Source organism: Meleagris gallopavo, chromosome 5 (genome assembly GCF_000146605.3).
Source record: "Meleagris gallopavo isolate NT-WF06-2002-E0010 breed Aviagen turkey brand Nicholas breeding stock chromosome 5, Turkey_5.1, whole genome shotgun sequence".
In the NCBI taxonomy this organism is placed as follows: Eukaryota; Metazoa; Chordata; class Aves; order Galliformes; family Phasianidae; genus Meleagris; species Meleagris gallopavo.
In genome coordinates, this window is record NC_015015.2 from 42,853,957 (window position 1) to 42,880,871 (window position 26,915).

At 35.9% G+C, this 26,915-nt stretch overlaps 1 protein-coding gene across 1 annotated transcript in view; it reads left to right on the forward strand.

The window, feature by feature from the left end:
- Window positions 1–23,200, forward strand: part of TDP1 (tyrosyl-DNA phosphodiesterase 1) — a 36,929-nt gene extending 13,729 nt beyond the window's left edge. Inside the window, exons 12-15 of the mRNA XM_010711813.3 lie at window positions 2,886–2,993; window positions 5,655–5,757; window positions 17,084–17,198; window positions 22,734–23,200. Coding sequence (XP_010710115.1) covers window positions 2,886–2,993; window positions 5,655–5,757; window positions 17,084–17,198; window positions 22,734–22,807 — 400 coding nt within the window. The 3' untranslated portion in view covers window positions 22,808–23,200. The remainder of the gene's footprint in view (window positions 1–2,885; window positions 2,994–5,654; window positions 5,758–17,083; window positions 17,199–22,733) is intronic.
- The last annotated feature ends 3,715 nt before the right edge of the window (window positions 23,201–26,915 follow it).

Sequence of the window (26,915 nt, forward strand, 5' to 3'; positions counted from 1 at the left end):
TGCTGTGGTAGAGCCACTTTTCTTTTCAGTATTATCTATTGAAAAGGAGAGAAATATAATCACCAGTGATTTGTTAATTGTTACTTTTTTTTGAAGCGGTTGATCAGTCTTAACAGTGCATAAACCATTGTATTTTTAATGCTTATTCTAATGACTGACATCTTTTAATGTTTATACAGTTTGCTTGTCAAAGTTTTCAAAGAATGAAAAGTTAGCTTGACTTGTCACTGATAAGTCTGTAATCATAGTTGCATTGTGCATTTCTAGAGTGTTGTGTATTCTTCAGCCCTTAGAGGTTTGAAGAATAGTCTGTCCTCTTTGAAGAGCTACAGTGTTGTTCCCCCAACATCATAGAAGATGAAAGATATGGAGCATTTGCTCAGTTCTATTATGGTGGGGATTAATGCTATGAGTTCTCTTAACTGTGTTCGAGCCTTGTTGCCAGTGTCTTAAGATAGAAAGCTTACTTACTGTTTGAAGTTAAGATCTACGTGATGAAAGAAGTGATGTTGTAGAAAATGAGTTATTCCTGGCTATGCTTTTGCACTGAATGTGTTTATATGGATTAATTTTCAGACTGTTAGGATTACCTGGCTTCCTTGTCTCAGCAGCTCCACTTATAGAGGTGGGGTGGGCTGTGTTTGGTCCTTTATCTTCTTTGTGCCAGAAATATCAGGCACTAGTATTGAACAATATTTGTTCCATGTCTTCTGACTGAATTGCAGTCTCTTATTTTCAAACTCAGAAAACTAATGGAAAGTGAAGCAGATATTTATCAAACATTTAAAAAAGAAATCATACCTCTGAAATGTTGCAAGTGGCTAAGTGGATATAAAAGCAGCAATTTGTAAACATTCTCATCTGTAGTGCAGTGCAAGTGAGTATTTTTCTATACCGCAAAAGATAACGAATTCATAGGGTTGTCACCACCATCACCATGCTCCCCTTGAAAAAAATTAAATGAAACACAAAAACAGTTATTGGAAAAATGGAGGGATAGGACAAGTTTTAAACCAGCAGTTTTCACTAGAAAATAGATTGCCCCTGCAGTTCAGTGCTTTGACATTAGAAATTATAGGCAGTGTAAATAAAAACAAAACAAACTGAAATGCCACAAAATACTGAGGGAGGAAATAGTAATGTTGCTGAACAAAATGTCAGGAATAGTGCTCTGAAGTCAGCTAAGATGTATTAGTGATAAGGAGCTCTTATCCTAGAAGTATAAAAGAATTTTTAAAAAGCTAGCACATTTTACTGCTCAAGTAGTTGATTTTGATATCTAATTCCTTTTCATCACCCCACACTTGGACCTTTGGGTTACATGGTTCTGAGATCCATCTGTCAATGGGATAACTGATGTAAGCTGTGGTTTTGCTCCATAAAATTTCTCAAAGCTAGTTTCATTTAACTTACTGTATTTATGCTGAACTGAACTTTGTAAGTCCAAATCCACTCAAAATTTACTGGAACATGAGCTCAGTACTTTGTAAATCCTCTGCTAGCTACACTGATGAAAAGTTTACAATTTTAAGCACATCAAGTCAGTTTGACTTGAACTAATCATGACTTTGTTATTATGTGCTCTCTTTCACGTTGTGCAAAACAACTGATCTTGGATCTTCAGGCCTTCTGTGATCTTTCAGCTCTTTTCTGAAACACACCTGGGCAGTTTCATGACGAGGTTGAAATTTAGCTTTATTAAATGTCAGATATTATGCTTGTTTGAAACACCTTCTAGTTCTTTTGTTATTCTGTTACACAGTTCAGAGAGATGCTTGCTTTTAGGCTGAAGTGAAAAGATATTTTTAGCAGTTATTTTCCTGAAAGTATCTGAATAATTATATTTGACAATTATATTAGTGAGAAAAATATAATCACACATATACACATATCCATATAAGCAATATATACACATATGTGCGGTAGTTCTGGAATACAGCCTCAGAAAATAAATAATATCAGACTTCCCCATCTTGAATCATCTTAGGCCTTTAGGTGAACACATCTCACTCAAGATGTTTTCCAGAGCTGATAAGCTCTTCTTGATCAACTTTTTAGAAAAGAAAGCTAAATTAGGGAAACAAGATTGGAACATAACATGCTCTGCCACAAATCCAGGGAAGTCTCTGATTTGATGTAGGTGTATTTGGAAGTCCTCTCACTTCCATATTTTTAAGCAAGGAGTTAATGGTTGCAGGTAAAAGTGCTTATAGTTACCATGGTTACCCACCTTCAGTTCTATGCATTCATTTATCGTTTAATGATTGCTTGCAGTTTAGTTCAGTAACATCAATGTTGTAATACTCCAGCAATGGCATGTTGTTTTAAACTGGTTTATGTATGACCTCTGCTGCCTTAAGTCCTTGAATTTCTCTGTGGCTTAGGGGCACAGAAAAGGGAAGTGGAAGAGTAGTGTCAAAGATCTGCTCTGTGCCTCTCCTTCATTTATAAATTACGCTGTAATAAGTTTGGGGAATTTTGGAAGGGTTAGTTTGGTGCCAAGACAAAGCTCATTTGCTTAAAGGCGTAACCATTTATCATTTTCAAAGAAGAAAAGAAAAATTGGCTTGAAGTTTGGTTTCTTGAAAGCTGGAAAGGTAGAATGGAAAACTTGTTAGGGGTTCCTGATATGCTGGGAATGTTTGTTTTTAGAAAGAAGAATTTTCTCTGGCTTCAAGTAAGGCTGGATTTAAATATTAAAAAATAAAGTATTTTTAGCCTTTCTGTGGGGTAAACAAGTATTAAATGCAGTATAGAAGCATAGCATTATCAAAGAACATGGCATTATATTGCACTGGGGGGAGAAGGGTGAACATTATTCTTGTTTTATTTATTTATTGTACTATAACAAAGAAATCTGAAAAACATTCCTTTTCTACTTCTAGCAAATGGTCAGCAGAAGTCTCAGGTCGAAGTCATGCCATGCCTCACATCAAGACATACATGAGACCTTCTCGTGACTTTCAGAAGATTGCATGGTTTTTAGTTACAAGGTAAATGACTAATTATATACTTCTCATTCCATGTTTAAAAGAAAAAAAAAAGTTCTCATCAGTTGCAGGCACAGGTAAGTTACTGCCATAATCCTCACAATACTATAAGTAGTGTAAAAAATTTGTCTATATTTCCTGCTTCATTTCAGTTTTAGAGACCTTCTATAGAAAGTCTTTAGATCCTCTTACTGGTAATTTAAATGAAAGTTTCAGTGGAGACTGAACAGACCTTAAAAATAGGGCCAAAAAAAAGTGTGTGTACATATATATATATATGTACACACATATATATACACATATATATGTACACGCACACACACACATATATATATATAATGTGTGTGTGTGTGCATATGCAGATGTGTAAGCAGATATACATATACACACGCACATGCATAGCTTAACAGTATAAATTTTCCATTAGAAAAATGCTTATAATAAACAAGCAGTCTAGCTTTTGTAAGCAGCATAAGTAATTGAGAATTTAAATGCAGAAGATGTTTTGATTTAGGTCGTTCTTGGCATGTGTTTTCAGAAAATACTTAATTTTAAATATGTAGGAAGTTTGTAAGAAACACTTTAATTTCGTAATAGTGGATCAGCAGAAGAAAATAAATCTTATGCATGTGTCTTGGGTGCTACTTTTATTCTTTCTGCAAGTCTTTATTTGAGCATGCAGAATGACATGATATGACCTTGTTGTTCTGTTTGCTGCTGTGCTTTCAGAAACTTGAAGAGGACAAAGGTGAGAAGAGCAGGGGTAGTTGAAGGAGTAGCTGTTTACTCCTACTACATGTAGTTCATTTTTTGTGGTTTATTTATCTCTTCAGTCAGATGACCTTGTAATTACAAGTAAAAAATTCTGTTATCACAAAATACATGCACTAAGTACACAAAGCAAATCCTATTCTTTCTTTTGAGGAGGTGTCACAGTTTTTACAATTGAATTACCAAATAACCTGGATGTGATAGGGCCTTCTGTTCTTCAGCTTCACAATTGGACTAGCCCAGCAGTGTTCTTTCTCCTATGACAGTAGAAAAGAAGTGTTATTTGCAAAGAGCACATGAGTTTGGCCATTTTTTGCGGTTAATTCTGTTGTATTTGCTCAGATTGGGGAAATACCAATTTTACACTCTTCGTATCTGCCCCTTTAATGACTTCTGTCAACTTAGGCTGTACCTCAGCCCATCTTCCCAAACTGAGGTTTCTGTTTCTTTAAACTTGGCTTCCTGAAAAAAATCAACCTCAACTTCTTAAATGCTTCAGTTGCCGCCTTCTACTTCTAAGCACCGTATGTTCTCATGAAGATGTGAAAAACAGTACTGCATACAGAACTCGAGACATGGATGCACCAGGGGTAGATACAGTGCAAAAATTGTTTTATCTTTTTCATTGGTACCCTAAAGGCCTCTGTTTTAGCCTTTTGGGGCTGCACATTGAAATTATGACCTCAGAAACCCTTGGCAATGGCTCCATAATCTTCTCTGGGCTTTATTTTCCAATTTCAGGGTTCTGCATCAACTGAAGCAATAAAAATTTCCTAAACCTTTGGCTGACATTCCTTAATACACGGTGTTTGTGGATTGATGTTGGATACACTGGTTTGTTCATTGACTGCAACAAAATAGAATGAGTTAGGTGGTATTCACTCTATACTTCTGTCTACTTGTTTTTTTTTTTCTTTTTTAAGAAGTCAAAAGGATCAGCGAGTGATTCCTCGATACGAGGGAAGGTTTTGTTATTTGAATGAAAAAGTAGATTTGTTTCAGTCTTGTGAGCAGGAGTTTTTGTATAACCCAAATACAGTAGCTTATGGTGTTTGTATATTTTCTTTTAAATGTTCAGCTACTCAACCTTTTCTTTTTTACTTTGTTTTTTTTAAATTTCATTGGTTGCTGCTGCTGCTGTCTACAATAGTAGCACTTAAGGTGATTGTTAAAGTGTGTAAATCATTCAAATGTGATGCTGGTTCACCTAATGCAGAAATTCATCGTTGGTTTGACTCTTTTTTCTCTCCCACCATATGCTACTATTAAAAAATATTCAGCATGCCTTTTGGTGAAAATGTATTGTTTAGACATGATATTATTCTGTTGGTTTTGAGAACTTTTGCATTTTTTGATGCCAACTTTATCTACTTCATAGCAGATAGTAATGAAGGATTAGCGATGACATGGTGCTAATCCATCCAAAACAAAGATAAGCTTGTTTGATATTTATTTGTGTTTATAAATGTATCAAAATATCTCTTGCACTTAGCCTTTTGTTCTGTTTAGCACTTGCAAAAATGTTCTATACTAAATGTCTTATAACTAGTCATAATTTAACTAGCCTTTTATTTTCTAATGTTGTCACATTGAAGCATTTACCAATATTGAGTTTCTATCTGAAATGTGCAGAGTAGATTCAAAAGGCTGACCTTTTCTTTATAGATCTGTGTGATATGAGCAAGCTTGTATAATTTTTCACATGTGTTCTATCAATGTCCTTCTGAGTATTGCCTCTGCTGTAAAAATAACAGTTAGGAATAATACTCAAATTACTTTCATTAAAAACTAATGTGATTTGAAGTGAAATCCTCCTGCCAGAAGTGCATTGCTATAGCTTCAGTATTTTCTGCTGTGAAGGTTGTGCATTACTGAAATGCTTTCTCTTTGCAGTGCCAATCTATCTAAAGCAGCATGGGGAGCTCTGGAGAAAAATGGCACCCAATTGATGATCCGTTCATATGAACTTGGAGTCCTTTTCTTGCCTTCAGCATTTGTAAGTTCATAGCTCAAGTCAAATCCTGAGATATGTTGAGAATCTTCAAGTACTGGCAAATATCAAATACTGAATAATCTAGTTTTTAATTCCTATGTTTCTCTGTCAGGAAGCTTATAGTATTTGTGAAGCTGCGTGACAGCTTCTTATGCTTTCTGCTCTGAGAACAAGATGGCCTTATAATTATTTTCTAATATTATTATGTGGGTCTAAAAACTTCTTCATAAGTTAGAGTTTAAATACTGAAGGATTATACCATCCAAACTTGGGATAACACTCTCAGTACACTGAAGACAAGTTTTACTCCACATATCCATTAGTTTAGCCTGTGGAGCTGAGGACTAGGAGAATGAAAATGTTCTAGTGAGGCATGAGGTTGATCTATCTTGTATCCAATGTGAATGGAGCCCTTATACATTATGGGGTTTGGTGCAATAAACATATGCATGTGGTTATCTCTTTAGCATATGTTCCCAATGATATATTTTGAACATTTTTCAGATTTAATATTGTATCCAGATCACTGTTACTAACCATAGCTTGACTAAATCTATTAACACATCAGGTTAATAGCACTCTTGCTTTGTTTCAGTTGTCACAGAATCCTATGATGCTGATTTCTGTGGCTTTATCATGCATTGTACTTGAGGAAAGTGATCCATTTTTGTTTTTTCTTAAACCTGCTGCCTGATAATGGGAAGATGGCAGCCTCTTGTTCCTGTTGCTGATTGCTTCTTCCTCGTGAACCTACTGGTACCAAAACATTATGAACAGCAGATAGCTTAAGATCAGAAGCGATTCAAACTTCTTCCTTGTGAAATTTTTTCTCTTTCAGAGGATTTGTTGCAAGTTTCTCTGAGAAAGTTTGTATGCCAAAAATCTTTTAGAATATTTTTCTAAAGAATACATCTTTCATAGATAATGTTTGTGGATACTCATATAATGCTTAGTCACTTCTGTTGATCGGTAAATGAATTTAGCGCTCCTAAATGAATGTTTACTAATTTTAAAGACTTGATAGTTTCTGGCTGTAGCTGAAGAACTCTAATCTTTCTCTTGAAATTTACTAAGGCATTCCTGTTGTTATGTGGTCTTTGTAAGATTAAGACTGTCAGTCTCAGGCATCATTCTCCAGCCATGGTTTCTTTGGGAGACAGCTTTTAGAAATTGATTAATTAGAGACTGAAGCAAAAAAATCTGATGATTTCCTACAGTAGGAAGCATTGGTGTTGATACTGTTGCACCCTAACTCCAACATCACAGGAGTAAACATTTTGTACAATTAATAACACTTTAAACATTTAATAAGGTAGTAATGAAGAGTTATGCAAAAATAATTTGTGCAAGGGCTTTTAAGTTCTGCTGACCTAAAGGGTCAAAATAACATTTAAGTAGTTGGCTGTGGTCATCTCCAGATGCTGCTGAGTAGAGAATTTATTGTAGTAGAGTAATTGTTTTTAGTGGATATATTTTTGTTGTTTTTTTTAACAACCTTTACAGATCAGATTGAGCAGTCATTTTATATGAAAGCAGTATTTCTGTTCTGAGTCTGGCTTTTTTGTTGATTACTAGCTTTTGGAAAACATACATCAAATGGGGAGAAAACAAGCAGTACTTGAGTTAACATAAATCTTTTTGCCAAGAGTTGACTGTACCTGTTTCACATCTGAGTGATCTACAAGCTTTAAGAAGAAAATACGTAACTATGAGAACATCAGGCTTACATTCCATTCTGAACCTTCAGTTCTACGTAGAATTTCTTGCACATGGAGCAGTATAGGGAGGATCACCAGAATCTCTTCCAGACGTAAAATTTATGGAAGAAAACTTGAACCTTCTTCCTCATTCCTAAAAACTAGGATCTCACTTCTGTCAGGTTTCTCTATAAATAACTCAGTTTCATTCTAGAATCAAGCTTAATTTTAATGATGAGAAATATACTTAAGGAGCATTTAATGATCAGAAAGATAAGATTCTTAAGCAGTCACAAAGTTTCAGCAATTTGAAGTTAACATGTTACCTTCTTGAAATTAGTTTGACCCACCTGCCATTAAACACCTAGAATTATGAAAGTCGTCATTCAGATGAAAATTGTTAAAGCTTTTATTTCTGCTGGCACCAGTTTTAGCAGCTGAAACAAAATGTTTTAGTCATTTGTTAAGAAACTGAGAGTTACTAAAAATAGAAGTATATTTTCATTCTTATACTGCATCAAAAGGACACTGGATTTAAGTTTCAGTCAAAGCAAAGTTTACTGATGATTAAAAACACATTTCATACTTGTTAAGCATCTGCTCCAGCCTTTAGCAGAAGCCTGTAGGCTTGTTTACACAGAAAATTCAGTTATTTCCCTACAAATCCCATGTGAACAGTAAAAAACTGTTTTGATAACTATTCATGGGTAAGCAGTTCACAATGTAGCTCAAGCCTTCTGGTCATCAGGTGGAGAGAAGAAAAAGACATTGGTTAGGACTGCTTTTCTTCTTTGCCAGACCTCTTTGTTTAGGGACTGCAGAGAATTTTGTTCCTTATGAAAGGGAGGTTGTATTGCGTTACTTTTTCACTGAAGTTTTTACAGTAGTTTGGTTGCATTCTTTGTTCACATGCATACTCTAAATTTGTTTATAAGGGGCTCTCTGGGGTTAATTTTATAATGTGTAAAAGCCATTTTTCTGCTAAATCAGTCTGTTTTTGGAGAAGATAGTCAAGGTATTCCTGTTCCTTCCGTTCCAATCCCTGCTGTGTTCAGGAGATCAGTATCTCCTGTTGCTGTATTGCTCTGTTATTTTTGCCATTAGTTGAAGTAGCAAGCAGTGTAAACCCTTCCTGCAATATGGAAGAGCCTTTGTTGAAAATTCAGTTTGGATGAGTAAATAATGGGATGTAAAATGTTTGTTTTGTAATGTTTGTAGTAGCAAAAGTGAAGAAAAAATTGTGATTTTTTTTTTTTATGCACAGTATTTCCTAGTATGCCTCTAAGTTTGTATCAGATTGAATAGATAAGCGTAGGCTGTCCACTGAATCTTCTCCATTGCTCTGTATCTGTTGGGGCTTTCCCATATAAAACAAGCTTCAAGTCTGGGTAGTTGATCATGCTGTCTTCTCTAACACACTTGGAATTTTGTCAGTCTTACTTCAATAATGAAGTTCTAGTTCTCATCTTAGGGATGTCCACCTCTCAAGAAAAAAATTCTGTCATGAAAAAATGCAGTTTCTGTGCGTTGTTATTTCTTTTTGAAGTGGAAAATAGATGTTGTATTTAATATTGACAGCTTCAAGTGTGAAACCTGGGGGCCAGTACTCTTAATATTGAACTCACACTTGCATACTGAACGCGGACTTGAAAGTGTAAACAAGCTGTATTTTGCAGTGGGGTCGGAGTAGGTTGGAATGGAATGTGGTTGTTTGGGAACCTAAATGGCTTTGTGAAACACAGTGGCAAGATGAGTCACTGTCATGAAGTGAATAAGTATCGCTAAAAAAAAAACCCAGTAAGTTTTAACTGTAGGCATCAAGGATTTGAAACCTTGGCTGATGTGTGTTTTTTGTTTTTTTTATTGCAGTGTGAATTTATCCTTATGATGCATGCATAGCACAATCTTATATCTGAAAACCAAAAATAGTTTAATGCATGCAAGATTTTTTTTTTTCTTGAGAACTGCCAGTTGACAGTTATAGCAGCAGAGAGTTCAGTAAAAATCGCTGAAACTTTCCATGAACTGGAGCTAATATGGAGCTGTGATAGGTATTATAATTACCATGCTAACAGCCTCCACACTAGTTTGAGGTACTTCCTCAGGTATTTCTGTACAGGTTGCTGTGACTACTGTGATATGCTATTTATTAAGTGCATTTGTAATACTGTAGTAGACAGCAATGCTTTTGGTGACTTTTTTTCCTTTTATGTGGCTTCAGGAGCATTTCAAGACTCTGGTTCCACATATCTCTAAATGAGAGTTAATTTAGCATCCGTAACTTGAGATAACTTGTTCCAAGGCTGTTTTCAACTGAATCACTAGATTCTTCAGTGAATCTCATTCTTGTGATCCCAGACTGTGGAAAAGTCATTCATTTTAATGGTATCATTAACCTTTAGAGATGAGAATATTGCCTGTTGGCTCCATTCTTTGTCATCAGAGTTTATAGACATTTTGTAACTATATTAAAAAAATAATAATAAGGCTAGCAGAAATTGAAGTACTTACTCAAAGTAAAGGAATCCAATTTCTACATATACAGTAGATCAGCACCACAATAATTACTAATACAAACCAGGCCAAGATCTTGATCTCATTGAGGACTTAAAGGATGAGCTGAGATTTGCAAAGGATGCTGATCTTGGGGTCATGGCAGCATAATTTGTCTGCTGTTTGAGACCTCTCTTAAAACTACATCTTCTGCAGGGAGGGTCAGGCTCCCAGAAGCAGAAGAGTACAGTAAAAAGCTTTACTTGAATGCTTTGCTACCTCTCCATATTGTGCTCTGGTGACAGGTACAATTGCTATCCTTGACTTAGCAGACCAGTCTATTAGAGGATTTACCCCTGGAAAGGTAAGTTGAAATCTGTCTCATCTCAAATATGACTAAGTAATAAATCAGCTTACCATGGTTAACTACATAATTGGTTGGTCCTACTATGATTGTAGCCTGTTCATGACTGTCTTCATTCCCTTCTTTGTACCATCATTGGTTCTCAGTGGATTCCTTGTGCTTTTAACTAGCTCAAACTGAAAAAAAGCAATGAAAACTTGTGCAACTTGTATTCATAAGCTCAAAAATGATCAGATGAATGCTGATGCAAGAAAGAAGGGAAAGTGAGCAGAGAGGTGAGTATAGGATAACCACGATAACTTGTAGGATATTCAAGATGATCTTTTGGTATGGTTTTGGAAGTACAGCCTATGGAAAGGGCTAATCAGAGGTTTGGAGGAAAATAGGTGTGAATGTCTAGGGCTTGGCTGTAGGAAAGGTACTATGCCTTGTACACTGTATAGCCAAGCCCCTTAGTCTTTCCCCATGCTGCTAACTCTAATGTAGCTGCTGCTGGAGGAGTTGAAGGTGCATGGCTTTGTCTTATCAAAAATACATTTGGAAACCTAGTGGCAGAAAGCAGGTGCTTATGGGGAAGAATACAATGGGTGGGCATGTATGTAGTAGCATCTCTAAAGATTTCTTGAGTTAGAGACTATGTAACTTCTTTTTAAATGCTGTAATCATCTAACATTCACAGCATGCCTAGCTGAGTTTAACAATGTCACATGAAGTATGTGTTTTGAAACTTGGTTTCATTTGATGGCTTACCCTTTTTGTATTGTAAGAGGCAATAAACACTTGATCCCTATTAATCTTTTCTATGCTGCTCTTTCTGTAGACAATCTAATTTTTCTAGGCTTAAGAGTCCTAAACCTGCTCAATTGCTTTCTTGAGTGGAGCACTGATTGTTCTGCTTTTCTGGTGTTTTTTTTCTTCTATTTAAGTGAGAAAAAGGTGCACATAAGGTGCAGATATAAATTTGTGGCACAGTGATGTTATCAAGGTTCTTCTCTTTCATTAAGACTGCTTAGCCTGCTGTGCTTTTTACAGAATGCTGTGTAGTAAGTTAGTCTTTGTTCAACAAGTTAACAAGAAAGTTGTTCATCCAAGACTGACAAATTCTATAAATGAGAAGCAAACGTTTAATTTCTCTTCATTTTGAAGTTGATTTTGTGTTAATAGTGTGATTAAAATATATGCAATATATTAGAGTGCTTTCTCTACAGACCTTTCAATTTTTTTCCTATTTGTGTTACGGAAAAGATGCAAATGTGCAAATGTACAGGTGGCTGTACTAAAATTCATCAGTCTACGTGAGATAGTTTCATGTTTGAGTTTCAGACCTCAGAACACAACTTAATTGCAGCAGTTGTTCCTGTTTTTACTGGGAAATATCTGCAGAGACAAATATCTATACGTATTTCTCTATCATAGGGATAAATGTCTTCACTTGCATTTGAGTATCAGATAATTGCAGGTATGTAAGTTATACTGCAGAGTGCGTACATACAATAGCTTCACAAGTTAAGCAGAGTTAATTCTGCATTAAATAAGAAGCATTCCTTAGGTAACTTAGTTTGGTGTGAAGACTTCTGTTGGTTCAGTATGGTCTTAATATATTATGTACTAAAGTAGTCTAAATAAAGGTGTCAGAGGTAGAAATAGACTAACACATTTCCAGAAAACAGTTTTGTTTTAAAATTCATTTACCAGTAGAAATATGTGCAACAGAAACTGGATTATGTGTTTTGAAACAGAACAAAGGCATTCCTGCATCTCTGGAGTCTCAAAACTCTAGCTGTTGCAATGTTGTGCTGCTGATTCCTGATAGTTCTGTTTCTTCTAGCTGTTTCATGTAGTTTGATTATAGTTACTTATTTTGATAGAAGTGAGGGCTTGCCCAGCACAGATGTAATATTCTTAACCTTAAAAACTCCTTTAGCAGGGGGTGGACTTGACGATCTCTTGAGGACCTTTCTAACTCCTGCAACTGTGTGATTCTGTTTTCTGCTGAATACAGATTCAGAAGTAGATCACTTCTCTCTTGCCATCATTTGAATGCTAGTTTTTCTGTTGTCTTGTTTGTTTGTTTAAATGCTTTCAGAACTTATGCTTTGAGGCTGGGTCACAGCCTGGTGTGGTAATGTAGACTGTCAGATATGTTGGGTGGTTGTTCTCAATGCCACTGCAGCTGTCATAATTTACAGTTCTAGTGTTCAGTGAAAAATCAGCTGATGCTGACATTAGATCAAAAGCTTCTCTTGATTGAAAAGCAGCATTTACAGAATGGTCATATCCTGAGACTGGAACAGCATTTGTCTTTATCTCCATTTCTCACCTCTTACATCTTCTTTGTCACTCATGTTCAAGCTTGTTCTTTCAGCTCCTGGGGATTCCTTTCCAAAAGTTGAAATAAATTACACCTTTAATGCATAAAATATATTGAGAGAACCCATCACCTGTATGGAGTTGTTCTGGAAAGCATGTTGAAGTAATAATTTAATTAGACACTCCCAGGATATTTATAATGGAAAGGTTTTTAATAAGTAGTTTGTCTAAAAAGTGGAGAAAGTAGAACTTTCTGCAGTCATACCTTCTATCTGGTAAGGTTGTAAGATAAACTGAGCTAGACTCATAGAATGGTATAAAAATGTTTGTGGAATTATTAAATCTTTTGAATGGCCTGTTGAAGAATGTGGTACTAGCCATGAGCTGCTGGAAATATAAACTCAAATATAGTAGTTGCTGTTAAACTGGAAGGTTACCCATTACTGCTATCTAGTGGTACTGGATGCCACAGTTATAGATGAATAATCAGCACAGACAGCTAAAAATAGTACTTCGATTCTGAAATGCCTTATTGATGGTAAATATTGGCTGCTTCATAGTTGTCTGTGGGGAGAGGATTGAGCTGAAAATGGATTTGATAGCAACCAGTCATTTTTGCTGAATTCAGAGTGAACTGAAGTAATTTCAGTCATAACTTAGAAGTAACTTGCAGATTAATGTAGTGCTACTTCACCTGCATCCAGATAAACTGAAGAGTAAAGTGTTGCACTGTGTAGAATTGATTGTGGGCAGAAAATAAATATAAAATACTGGTTCACTCACATTGTATGTGAACTTAAGGGCATTAAACCTTGCTCAGAGTGTTTGTAGAACTGTTATAAGATTTTCAAATTTAAAAGTTGTAAAGATAAAACCACATTTTGCAAGCAAAGGAGCTTTGGATGTAGGTACCCGAATTTCATTTTAGGGCTCTTGGGAATAAATGAGCTATGGCACAGTTGAATAAATGTACTTCAATATTGAGAAAAGATTTCCATGTGTTCTGGCCAGAGAATTACAGTTAGTGTCAAGTTTCTTTGTATTCCTAATTCTTTACTGCCCTGCCTAGTGAGTTTTTAAGCATTTTTGCCAGAAGGATGGCTCTTCTATTTTTACCTGTATGGGAAAAAGTAGTCCCATAATCATCCAAGTAATAAAGACAGTAGAATCATCAGCAGTCTCTAGCAGAAGTTACTTTAGCAGTGTCTAAATACATTTATGTTAATTCCCACTTTAGTAGGGTTAGCAATTTTACCTCTGTTCTGTGTGTTGCTTCTTATAATCTCTGATCTATCTTGTTTGAGTAGCAAAAACTGTCAAAGCTATTCTACTTCATTCTCCCTTTTCCCGTTCTTACCAATGCCTACTTTAACAATGTATGATGTTAAGGTAGTAATAAAATGCATGACTGTATCTTAAAGTAAGTACAAAAATACGTACTTTCCCAACTGAGAAATGCATCTCTTAGCATTTCAAAATTTACTGCTATGAGCAGCTGTGTCAGAGAACAAAATCTCGCTGTAGAAGAAAATTCTGGAAGAACAGAATTTGTCTGAGAAGGGAAATTTAGAAGGCAGCGGGTTTTTTTTTTTTTTTTTTCTTAAAGATCTTGCTGATTTGTTTTTGGAAACAGCGATGGAAACTGTCAGCATCCAGGAAATGCTGAAAACAGAAAAAATGTGTGAATAGTGTCAATTTCTGTGTGATCTTCTGTGTGAAGGTAGACATGAGAGCTATTTTTAAAAACAAGTGAATCTCCTCAGAGAGCCTGAATGTGAGAATGTATTCTATAACCTAGACTTTCGTTCCAGAATGTTTTTGAGGAAAACTTCTAAATAACATTTTGTTCAGTGTTTTCTGAATGGAACACTTACGTGCGTTAAATCTTGATGGATGAAGAAAGCAGTTTTGAAATGGAGTCTACTGATGATATGGGACAGCATCAGAGAAATAAGAGAGGAGGGGAAAATGTATCTGGTGACTGGAAATGGAACAAGAAAGAAGGCAACGGAGGTGTAGAACAAAACCTGAGAAGATAAAGATGTATGCTGAAGTAATAACAGGACAAAGGGGGGTTATAGAAGAAATGAAGCAGAAACAAATATTTATTTCTTTTGGGAAGTGGGGGGAGGAAAGATAACAAAAAAAAGACTAAAAATATGCTAGAATCTGTATAATGTATGTTCTGTGGTGTGTTTTCTCTTATGCTGTGTAAGAAGCACCTAATACACTCCACTTCGTAGTGGAATAGGTGTGGCATTTGTTACTGATTCTTGAGTTACATTGATAGAGATTACGAAGTATGTATGTAGAATCCAAGTAGTTGTTCTTGTACACTGTATTCTTTGGTAGCAAAGATTCTTAAAAATTCTAAATTAAGATGGTGTCAGACAAGGGTCTAATTTCAGTGCTCTTCGTCTGACATGTATATAAAGTTTATTGTAGAATAGGAGAATCAACTTGGTACACCAGGGAAGCACTGTCTACCATTCCACAGTTCTCTATCATCTCTGTGTGGAAGATGAGAAAAAAAGCTCACAGGCAGCTGGCTTTCTCCACCACCATGACTCCACTTACACAATTCCTGTGCTTTGACCTATAGCATTGTCTATTTCATGTTCTTTCCACTATATACATAAGTTATGTATATAGTAGTAGCGTGGTTACATGGCTACTTACATTTGTATATGAAGTTTCTATCAATCCCTGGGTGACTCTGGGATCATTGGTGGTAAAGGTGTACAATTGTTGCATTTTTTCTAAGTAACTCTGGATTTCATGTTTAATTATTCAATTTCAAGTCCTCATTTGTAAAGTTTTAAAAAACTTAATGTATCTATGTATTGGTATATTTTGAATGTACTGCTTGATATGAGACTAATCTCTACAAAAGGCTGTAGGTTAGTTTTAAAGAAGTTTATCAAAATTCCACTGACCTGAAAGGTATAAGAAATGTAGGTTCAAAACAGATCTTGGTTCATGTGGTCCTTGTTTATTTTTTTTCTCCTATTCTTTTGTTGGAAAGACAGTGGGTTTTAAATCTAGTCCTTGAAGTAATATACAGTATTTCTTTATGTATGGGAACTGCTGAATCACGGCCTGAACCTCTGATTGATCACCTGAGGCGAGCAATGAGTCAGCCGTGGGAGCACAGGTGAAGGCAATTCACCTGTGCTGCAGGAAGGGGTGGAGCCTGGCTCCACCTCTCCTAGACCCATTTAAGAGCTGACTACAGTGGGAAAGGATCTCTTCTGGAGATTTCCCCTCTGGAGTTTTGCAGCGAGCCCCAGACATGGATAAGCTTTCTACTCTATTCTCTTTTTGTTATTATAATCTGCTCTGCCAAACTCTCTTGTTTATTTCATAACATCTTTATATTCATTGACTATACACTTTATAACTAGAGTTTTCCTGTTACTTTCAGTCATGAAGTAAAATAAGCTTCTATACTCTCAGGGAGTGTCTTGGACTGACTTGCCGGAACTGCTGTGATATAGCTTGATGTTGTCTTTGGTAGCTCTCCCTTTTCTCTACCGCTGTTTCTTGAATATCAGGTTGAGAAGGTGAAAAGCTACTTTGTCTTCTGTGCTCTGTGTGGTCATATCAGCGTTGCTTCCTCTAAATTTATAAATATATAAAGTGTTGGGGTCATGTTGATGGGGACAGGCTCTTTTCAGTGTCGAGCAACAATACAACAAGGGGCAGCAGGCAGAAAATGAACACAAAGTTCCATACTAAAACAGGGAATAAATTCTTTACTTTTTTGTGACAGAATGCTGGAAAAGGCTGCCCAGAGAGGTGGTGTTGTCTCATTCTCTGGAGAGATTCAAGACCTGTCTGTATGCTTAGCTGTGTAACCTTCCGTAAGGAGCCTGGGTTAGCAGAGCAGTTGGACTGAGTAATCTGTAGAGGTCTCTTCAAATCCTTATTTTCTGTTTTTACAACGCTAATTATTGATGAAGTAAAAGTTTGGTATTATTTAAAAAAAAAAAAATACTGTGTGTAGATGTACTGTCAGTTCAGCCAACAGTTTTACGTGAGTAAAATGGAATTACTTAATACAACAGAATTTTCCTCCACTGAGGTGTGCTGCTGCCTGTGATGTACTAGGAAAGGAATTTGGATAGAATTCACACATAAGGCCACAACTCTATTTACCTGCTGAATGTGGAAATAAGTTGGTGGATGGGAAAGCAGCTGAGAATGTAGAGTATATCCAATTTGGGTACCTTTGGAGCCAGGCCAATTCTACTTTAAAAAAAAAAAAACACCTGCGATAATAGTGATAAGAGCAGCTGAATTCTTATGAAAAGAAGGTGCTCTAGTATGTGTTATCTCAGTAACAGAGGCAAAACTTTTTGTTTCTTAAAGTAAGTTTTGCTATTGAGAAATTTACTGTAAATTGGGTTTGTCTTTTTCTCCTAAAAAGCAATAAGTCTTTTTTTGTGTTTTCTATCCATCATAGGGATTGGACAAAGGTTACTTCCACGTGAAAGGGAAAATGCTTTCAGAAGGTAAAGATTCAGCAACATCTTTTCCTGTACCATTTGATCTGCCTCCAGAACAATATGGAAGCAAAGGTAAGGTGTGGCTTTAGAAGATAAGTAGGTGTATTATATAAGGAGTAAGCTCATCTGAGTAACTCTAAGTTGGTTTTAATGGAGTTATGTTCCAAAGCTTTATTTTAACATTATGGTGGCTTGACTTTGTGTTTGAGATGGTAGCACTACTTCATTCTGCTTTTAAAAAAAGCTTAATATTTTGGTTCTTATTTTTCTGTATTGTTATCTAGGTTATGAATTCATCTTTTTCTCATGCTGGTAGTGGCAATCATACCTGCATTGGGAGATCTTGCATCTTTTCACCTAGATTCCACAGGACTTGAGTCTACCATTGTTAAGACTTGCAGGAATATGGTGCATGTTAGTTTTGTAACTTGCAAAGATAATGTATCTGTTTTAGGAGCTTCCTGCATTCTTTTACACTTAAAGCTATTCTTAAATGTTACTCTGTCTTTCCCAGCGGAGAAACTACTGGCTTACTGAAGAAATTAAAATACAATCTACTTGCTATTGTTTTATCTAGCATAGAACACATTTAAATATCAATGTCTTTTCATGGAGGGGTGATGAAATTGTGCCTGAGTTGCTTGCTGGCAAAAGGGAAAGAATATTTTATGTATTGTAACTATTACTGACCTGACTTTCAACTCTTTCTAATTAAGTGAGTGGTTGGATATTAGCTGATGTTCCATCAAATGCAGTGAACATCTATGCTTGTGGGTAAATTTTTTAGATAGTGCCAGTTGCAGTTTGTTGTGCTTGGGGATGCATATGCAGCTGTACCTGATGGATAACTAATGCCATGCTTAAACTTTTGGAAATTTTAAAACAGATTTTTAAAAATGAGCCCATATGTATATTCTCAAATGCATGTAATGTGTAATCTCCTTTTGACAAAAACGTAGTTGTATATATTTTTTTTAAGTCCCTGCATTCAATCTACGGTGTTAGTGATCTTCATGTGTCTTTCATAAGAATGTAGAGGCTTTTTTTTCTGAATTATTTTTCAGTTCCTGCATGAAAAAAAAATCTTTAGTGAATTTGCTTGTCTGTAATCCAGCTTCTGAGTTTCAGCTTTCTCCTGTGAAATGGATGGATAGAACTCAAGTTGTCTAGGCTTTGGCAGTAGAAGCAAAGTCAGCAGCCTATAGCTTCCCACATTTTTCCCAAATATTCTGTTTCAGTTCCTCAGCCTCTTGGTGGAAAAAATGTGTAAAGAATTTCTATATTAGGGATGGACTCATAAAATAATCAGCCCTTAACAATGCAGTTATCAACTCCCTAAGTCTCTGGAGAGTAGTGTAGATTTATTTTAATGAAGTCTTGAGAAGCAGAAATGCAAGTAATTATCCTTTCCCTAAAGAAGCCATATTGACTGATCCCTGTAATTGAAAGAGAAAAGGCTCCAGGGGTTTTTCCATGAACTCAGATTGTCTAAGCATGGGAAAGCAAATTATACAAAGCTTTCATAGAATCAGAAAACTCCTGTTAGGAGCAGGAAAGAAAAGAAATGGGAAGAATAGTAAGCAGATGGTCAGGAGCAGGGCCATTTGTTTGCCATATAAAGCTCAAAGTAGAAGATAGCAATACCAGAATGCACTCTTTTTTTCCTGTTTGTAGAAATTCCAATCTTGAATGAGATATGCTTAGTGATACAGAATTGCAGAGTATAATAACATAACAGTGAAAGAAAAGCTTAGTGTGTGGAAATAATCTATTTGCAGTGGTCCTTCTTTGTCATTCTGTCAGAATGACTTAGTTATATTAATTGGTGTTCGTCAGATAGGACCTGGCTTCCAATGTGGGAATTCTTACACTCTACTAAATTCATCAAAAATCTTGAAAAACAATAAAATATTTCTCACAAGATGCAGTGATAATCTCATCAGTAAATGATGCAAATTATCTGTCTGGTTTCATCCATGATTTTAGTCTTGATCCACAGTCTTTTAAAATTTTGTTCATTAACACAATGATCTGGTGTCTGTCCTTTTCCCGTCATCTTGTGTTAGCACGAGGAAAAAAAAAATGCATAGATCTGGCTTGTCTTGTTAGTCAGACAGCAGACTTCATTCTAAAAATGAAACTTAGGCATAGCACAAAAAAAGATTTCTTAGAGAAACGATCCTGAAAACAATCTTGCTCCTCTTTTAGTGATTTGAACAAGTATTATTTGAGATCATTGTGAGGAAGATACCTTCTTGTTTTGCCTTGCCCTGTTCTTTCAGAGAAGTAGTTTAGTCTTCACTGAAATCTAATCACAGGTCACTGAAGTATGTGTTGATGTGGCTTAAGATGTTGCTTATGGAGTAATTAAAGTATATTACCTCAGTGGTGCACACGTGAAATTTTCCTGTTGCTTTCTCTTAATTTTCAGTTGTACTTCAAGCTTGCACATAGGTGCACTTTATAATAGATCTGCAGTTAAATTCCACCTGCTTGTGTCAATCTTTCATTTGATCGTAATAACATGGAATAAAATGTAACACTATTTAATGTAGCTGGTAGCAGTGTAGTTCTTTTGGATTGACGTGAGGAGTTTGTAAGATGGCTTCTCTGAAAGAAATCATATCAGAAATATTTTCATTTCACGTAGCAACTTGATTTAACTACATAGAATTTTTTTCATATAGAAATTAACAGGAAGTAATGATTGTACAGTGAACTGACCCAGTGAATCAGGGAATTTGGTTTACTTCATGCTATAGCAAGCTGCTGTGTATTTTGGCTATCTTATCTGCTTCTTTTCCTAGTGAATTGCACTTTCCAGATATGTTTGTGTGATTAGATTTCTGCTTTAGTAGTTCTACTTTCCACTTACTTGGGATTTGTTGTTTTTTTTAGGGTGAAACATTTCCAAAACATTTTTCTGTATTGCTGTTTTACTAGATTTCTGTAATAAGAGTGCGAGATTAATAAAACTGAAATCTTAGAGCTGCTTAGTACTAGAGATGTTTTGATTCAACTTGACTACCTGCTCTGTCCACTTTCTCATCTTCCCTCTCATACAAGTACGTTCTCATCACAACCGTATGAATTCATTAGTGATACTAAAGGAAAAGATCTTTCAATCTGGAGGCTACTTCATACAATTGACAGATAAACCTACAATCTGACTGTGGCCACTGTCTCTTGTTCATCAATATTTGAATTAATGTATATTGTCTACTCCACTAATGTAACAAACTCCTGATAAAAGCTACTACTCACTGTCATTGCATCTTGTTTCCCATATAATGATCAGTTAGTGTTAGTATGGGAATCTTTGAGTGAACTGAGCAAAGATTGTCTTTGTGTAAAACTAAGATTTAATATCCAAATTGTCTTGAGAGCCTTAGAAGCCAACTCAGTCTGTAGAGTTCATCTGTTCAGGCATAAATTCAAAACTTCATCTCTGGTTTCTGCAACTTTGTAAGACTTGTTGGAGTGAAAGTTGCTTGTTTTTGTTTTCCTTATTGAGTGCTCATAGTCCTGGCAATCAGAATTCTATTGTTTGGAAATATTGGAAATATATCCAACATCTATGCCTGGTCTGCCTTTTTCCCTTTCCTGAGACCTCTTAGGTACAATTTTTTTTTCACTGAGAAGAACTGAAAGGACAAGAAAAATTGTTTTTAAGAGTCATGTCCTGCTCCCCTCAACAACAACAACAAAAAGAGGGACAGAAAAGAGAGGTTGAAATAAATTGGCATTTTCTGCAGGAGGGATTAAGTTTGCTGTTACTAAAATGTCTATGTAGATGTCACAGTTTGAAGAGTTTGAAAACCTTGACAGTAGGACCACCTTTCTCTATATGTGACCACTTATTTCTTCAAAACTATTTTTTTCCAACTGGAGATCTTGTGAAATGTTGTGAAAGAGAATATAAGTATCCATTCCGTGTTGAGAAATGAACAAGAAATAACTCATCCAGATCTTCATTTGCACTGCAAAAGACACTTGTATGACGCTTTAAATTCTCAGAAGAGAATAACAAAGATGCTTTAATTGTACTTTTATATTTTATTCAATTGTATGTTCCTTTAATTCACAGACTTTCTGGATTTGGCTGTACATACTGTACTGCCATCTGTCATACGCCTGAGAGCATGAAGTTTTAAGATGGCTTGCATACATGCTATTGACCTACACAATATACTGTATTTGCAAAGTCCTGTGTGTTAAAACTTGCAACAGGAAAATAATCTTAGTGTACCATCGCCAGCTCATCATTTCATATTCTATAGCATTGACTCAAAATGTGTGGGGGGAGCAGGGAGGGGATTAAGAGGTTAATTAGATGTACTTGGATAAAAATGTTTTTCTTCAGGGCGCTTCTATCTTTGAATTGTTATAGTCTATTCAGTTGTGAGAGAATCTTCAGTAGTCTGCCCAAATATAACTGAAATAGTGCATTGTCTGAGATTTCAGGTAATCTTGGAGTAGCAGTGGGGTAGAAATGCCATGTTTGTTTAATTGTGAACTAGCTGTAGTGTTAGAGTTCTGCTGATTTATAAAGGATCCAAGGAAAAGCTGCATTCAGTTAGACAATAATTCCAGTAAGGTGTAGTTGAGACAAAGTAGCAGGAGTAAAAAAAAAAAACACTAGATTTCAGAGTTATGAAAGGTGAGTGTTTTGAGCACACTTGAAAAATGCATAGTGAGGCTATAAGTAGGGAATAGTTAATCTTTTTTGTTTTCTTCCGGAAAATCAGCAGATTTAATTGGGCTACAATGGGAGGTGTGCTACTCCCCAGTGTTTGTCTGATGTCTGTCTGTTTCATTCAAGAGTTATCATAAAAAGCTTGGAATTGAAATATTTGAAAAGCTTGTGATATACATCAGTAAGGAAATAGGGTCGTATGGCATTTGTGTTTATGTGGTCATTGTCTTTTTCTTGTTGCTGCTGCTCCTATTAAGTGATATAAAAAATTAAATCTTACCTGATGATAAAAATAACTATATTGTAATTTGTTTCACCAATAGTTTCGCACAAAATATCAGATTTCTAAGAAAAACAGGCTAGGATTATGTAAGATTATTCGAGGAAAAAATTCATTCTGAAAGGAAAGAGGAGATTGCTCTGTTCTAGTAAAAGTAGCCTGAGAGAAGTAGAATAATTAGCCTGACATCAGAGATCAGCAGCTTTTCTGCGACATGTATGTAGGAGGAAGAAGAGCCTAGAGCAGGCTGCAGAGCTAGCGATTGCCTCCTGCTGCTTTGCCTCTTTCCTTTCCTGAATTTTTCCTTCCCAAGATTTGGAATAGCTCCTGTATTTTGAGAAGTGGAGAGTGGGAACGGTCTGCTGCAAACCTGTTGCTCATCTGTAGATGTAACATTTTAAAAAGTGAGGTGTGAACTTGAACATTTTAGAGTTCATGCAGGGTTATTTTTAGGTATCAAAAATTAAATCTCAACTCCTTTTTTAAAAAATAAATAAATTGGTAAGTTGAAAATTTGCATGGGAACTTTTATCTCTTCTATCTTACGAAGGGAAGAGATGAAGAGGCAGGTCAAAATTCTACATTTAGGAAGTGAATTTGTCACAAGCATGTTTCTTGTTTTGGTTTACAGATCAACCGTGGATTTGGAATATTCCTTACACTAGTGCCCCTGATACACATGGAAATATGTGGGTTCCATCGTGAATGTTTCCCGTGTTCTGTGATGTTTCACTTACTGACACTGAGCCTGCAAGACTAATGCAAGACTGCTCATTTCTTTCCTAAAGCTATAATGTCTGCTAAAAAGTCTAAGTTCTAGTTGATAGGTAAATGTTGATAATGGAGAGATTCTTGAAGAATTCTTAACAATAAATGAACTTGTAACTGCATTTTTTAAAAGTAACTTTTTGTACGTTTTCTCATTAGTTCTGTTTCCAGTATACTTTTCAAGACTGAAAGTAGACTGTTCTCAGAGATTCTCTCAGTATTTTTAGCAGTAGTGGATTTAAATGTTATTGTTTTGGGAGTCTACCAGTTGGCCTCAGCACCTCTTAAAAAAAATTGTGTTAAATTTAAATAAAGTCAACCTTGTTTATATATCCTTTGTTCTGTCTTTTGTTCCATCTTCCAAGAGTATACAGTTGCTTTACTAACCATCACTTCTAGTGCAAGCTCTATTACTAGCTGGTTTTGGCTTCTTGTAGCATGTCACATCAATTATTTCCTAATCTCGTGAGGTTTTTTGTTTTTCTCCGCTTGCAGACCCAAGTATGGTCAAAAACACTAATTTAAGCAAGCTTGGGTGCTCAAAAGTAGTCTTAAATATATTATGGGATGTATGCACAACTGGTCCTGCAGCCCTAAAATCTGACTTCATTGTGCACTTTCATTCATTATTCCGTTTTGATTTTAAATGATCTGACTAGGTAAGAGTTCCACTGCCCACTGTTTTGTATTATCATTCTCCAGGGTGGTATGGGCTACAATGGGAGGTGTGCTACTCCCCAGTGTTTGCTTAATGTCTGTCTGTTTCATTCAAAAGTTATCATAAAGTAAGATGTGTTTTTTACAAAGGTGTATAGCAAATGCAATAAAGTGCTGCTTCTTCGCCATTTCATTCTGTGAGAATGAGAGATCTGAGTAGAAAAAAAATGTATGAAGGAAACTTAAAGGCTCTTAGAAGGTAGCCTGACAATTAATAGACACTTATTCATTGTGAATAATGTTGCAATTTACTAATGCTACATCCGAGTTTATTTGGGACATATTTTTGGAGAGGCTCTGAAGCATTCCTGGTTAAATTCTAGCTGGAATTTTAGGTCTCTAGGAACTTGGCATGTTTCAACTTCAGCTTTCCAGGGCTCATCTAATCCACTATCAGAAGATCATTCTGAAGCCCTTCAATGAGAACAAAGTGATCAGTTCTGTTAGAAAACTCATGAAATCTTTTTATTGTGTGGCTGTAATCCAAAGCAACCAGAGACGGGTCCTTACCTGCATCTTGTGATACCTTAATTGTTAGCAGCCCTGAGCCAAGGGCAAGGTTCATTGCACCTCATTGTATGAACCTCATTGTATGAGCAAGGCCTTGGGCGTAGCAGCTAGGCTGGAGGAGGAAGCTGGGGGGCAGGAGGGAGAGAACACAAAGTATGCTATCTGAGGCAGACTTGTAGAAAAGAGTAAAGCCTGTTGGTTTGCTTAAGTTCACTTAACGGTATGTGGTTTAATGTTCCAAGTAGAGTTTGAGCTCGGTTGACACAGATATGCATGTATTTTGATTTTAACTTTCACTCTCCCAGAACAATAGGTAAAACTTGTTTTGAAGAAAGTGAAGTGCCAAGGTAGTCGTGTGCTTTTGCAACCAGTCCTGTGCATCCCAAACGCAACTAGGCTTGATGATAAGTTAGAAGTGAACAGAAAACTTTTCAAAATACCTTTAGCCAGAAAATACTGATCAATCAGAACAGACTTGAGAACATGTAAGTTCTCTTAAAATTGCTTTTTGGCAGACTGCTTTAAAATTCCACTTTTCCTATCACCCTAATTGTTTGTTTTGTGTATTTTTTTCCCAAAATTTTGCTGTTTTTATACAGTGGCTTTTTATTACCTTTACTGAATTCTGCCTTCTTTCGTTTCTGCTAAGGCTATTATTAGAAAGCGGGTAAGTAAGCAACTGTGAAGTGGCTTCCAAAAAAGAGCTAGTTGTTTTTGAGAAGGGTTCTTGAGGAATCTCTTGTGAGGACTATTAAATCCCTCACATCCTCTATACCAAGAGGTAATATTCAAATGCAAATATCTGCTATAGCTCTAAGCACAAATGAAAGATTATCTTCTCTAAGTGTAAAATATGATTATCCTTCCATTTTAGTAACTGATTTTAAAAAGATGGATGATGTAGTCACATTTCTCATTTCTGAAAGTCTTTTTATACAACCAGGTTGTTATGTTTACTGCTAAGCATCTGCTTTGTGAGAGATACAGATAGGTAGATAAAGGATAGGTCAATAAAGGTAAGAAGTGATGTCGTGTTCAGTAGGACTCCCCAGAAAGCAATCTCTCTGAAACTCTTAGCAATGCAACAGGCATATTGAAATGTTTAGCCTACTATATGCTAGGGTCACATATTTATGAAGGTTTTCTTTAGTTTCATATTTTTCGTTAATGTCAAGGTTTTGAAGTTTTGGAATAGGTTTTGCTCAGACTCAGAAGTAACGGAGGGAGCACTGTTTGCTTTGCTTCCCTAGCAAGGTACTTCCTTACATATAAAAATTGCATGGGAGTAAGCTGCAGCTCTTGTACAGCTTCTCCAAAGAGAAGCAGTGCATTTCAGTTAAGCTTATAACTTCTGAATGTAATGACTTAAGTAAAAAAATATTGCCACTATCAGTGAGATACAGAAACCAAATCTGTCTTGAGTCTTACCATTTAACAGTATCAACAGCCCAAGTAAATTCCTTGGGTTTTTGTTTGTTTTTCTCTTACTATTTACAATTATACTAAACCTCACTCCATCAATTGATTTTATCTCTAAAAGTCTGCACAGGTAAACACAATGGAACTGTGCTGGTGGTGCTGAGGTGGGAGGCAAATGTAGCACGTTTCCTGATAGCAATACCACAAATGGATATACTTAAGTTAATTACTTCAGTTTCTCAGCATGTTAATTTCGGTTTGGGGCTAATCTAATTATCATCAAGATGTTTCATCTTGTTTTTATTTTTATCTGAAACTAAAAGATACCTTATGCCAGTGAACACATTGCATTTTTTAATTCAACTGTGCTTAAACACTCAAGGTGAGCAACTGCATGACCAACTGCATCTTTACACTGTTCCTGTTCTATTCAAATTTTTCCAGCAATGGGGAGAGTGGCTTTTTTTTTTACAAGAAATTATTATTTAAAACAAAAGCAAATAAAATAAAGCAATAAAACCTTAATTTTAAGAATGAAAGTAAAAGAAGAAAAGGAGCTTAAAACAATAAAAGGTGTCCTACTTGTGGTATCTGTTATCCATCTTCTCATTTTCCACTTTAGGGTCCCAGTCCTGAAGCCCCATATTTGCTCAGTCCCTAGAAAGAAAATCCTTGAAAAAGCTGCTCTCTCAGGAGACTAAATCACCACACGGCCTTTGTAATGCTTTAATTTAATGATTTAACATGTTTTTATTAGATTTGACAAAACTTGCAATTTTTGATGCCCAATGATAGTAGCACACTTCATTGCCCCTCAGAAATATGCCACGTGTTCTCTACCTGTATGAATTTAATAATCTCTGTACCCAGAAGACCAACACAACGCTAACACGACACTGGATCATTCTTTGTGATTGTTCTTCCCATTCCTTTGATCAGTTGATGCTATGGATATGAGCAGGTAAAGGCTTGTGTTCCTACTGTGATTATTTAAGCTACCTCAGAAAATGGTGGATAGAAACGGGATGCTCAGTCCATTCTGCTGCCTCTGGTAGGAGAGCGCTGATGTTGGACTATCTGCTTTCTGACTGGCAGAGCAGGGCAATAAACTTCTTTTCCTCTAACAAAAGCTGTCAGTAATGTTAAAGGTACACTGGCATTTCCTACAGAAGCGTGTGGTTACCTTTTGCACTTGGTACAGTTGGGTTAGTCTGGTGTTTAGTCTTCCTCTTTTTAGCTGTTTAATGTCTTCTAGTATCGCTACTAATTTTAACTGCCAAATGCCAATGTGCTCTGAAGACTCATGAAGAGGAAAAAAAAAAACTCAACAACCCTGCAATATAATGTGTTACATGTTGCCTATGAGCAACAATACATAGGAAAAACAAAATGGAAGTTT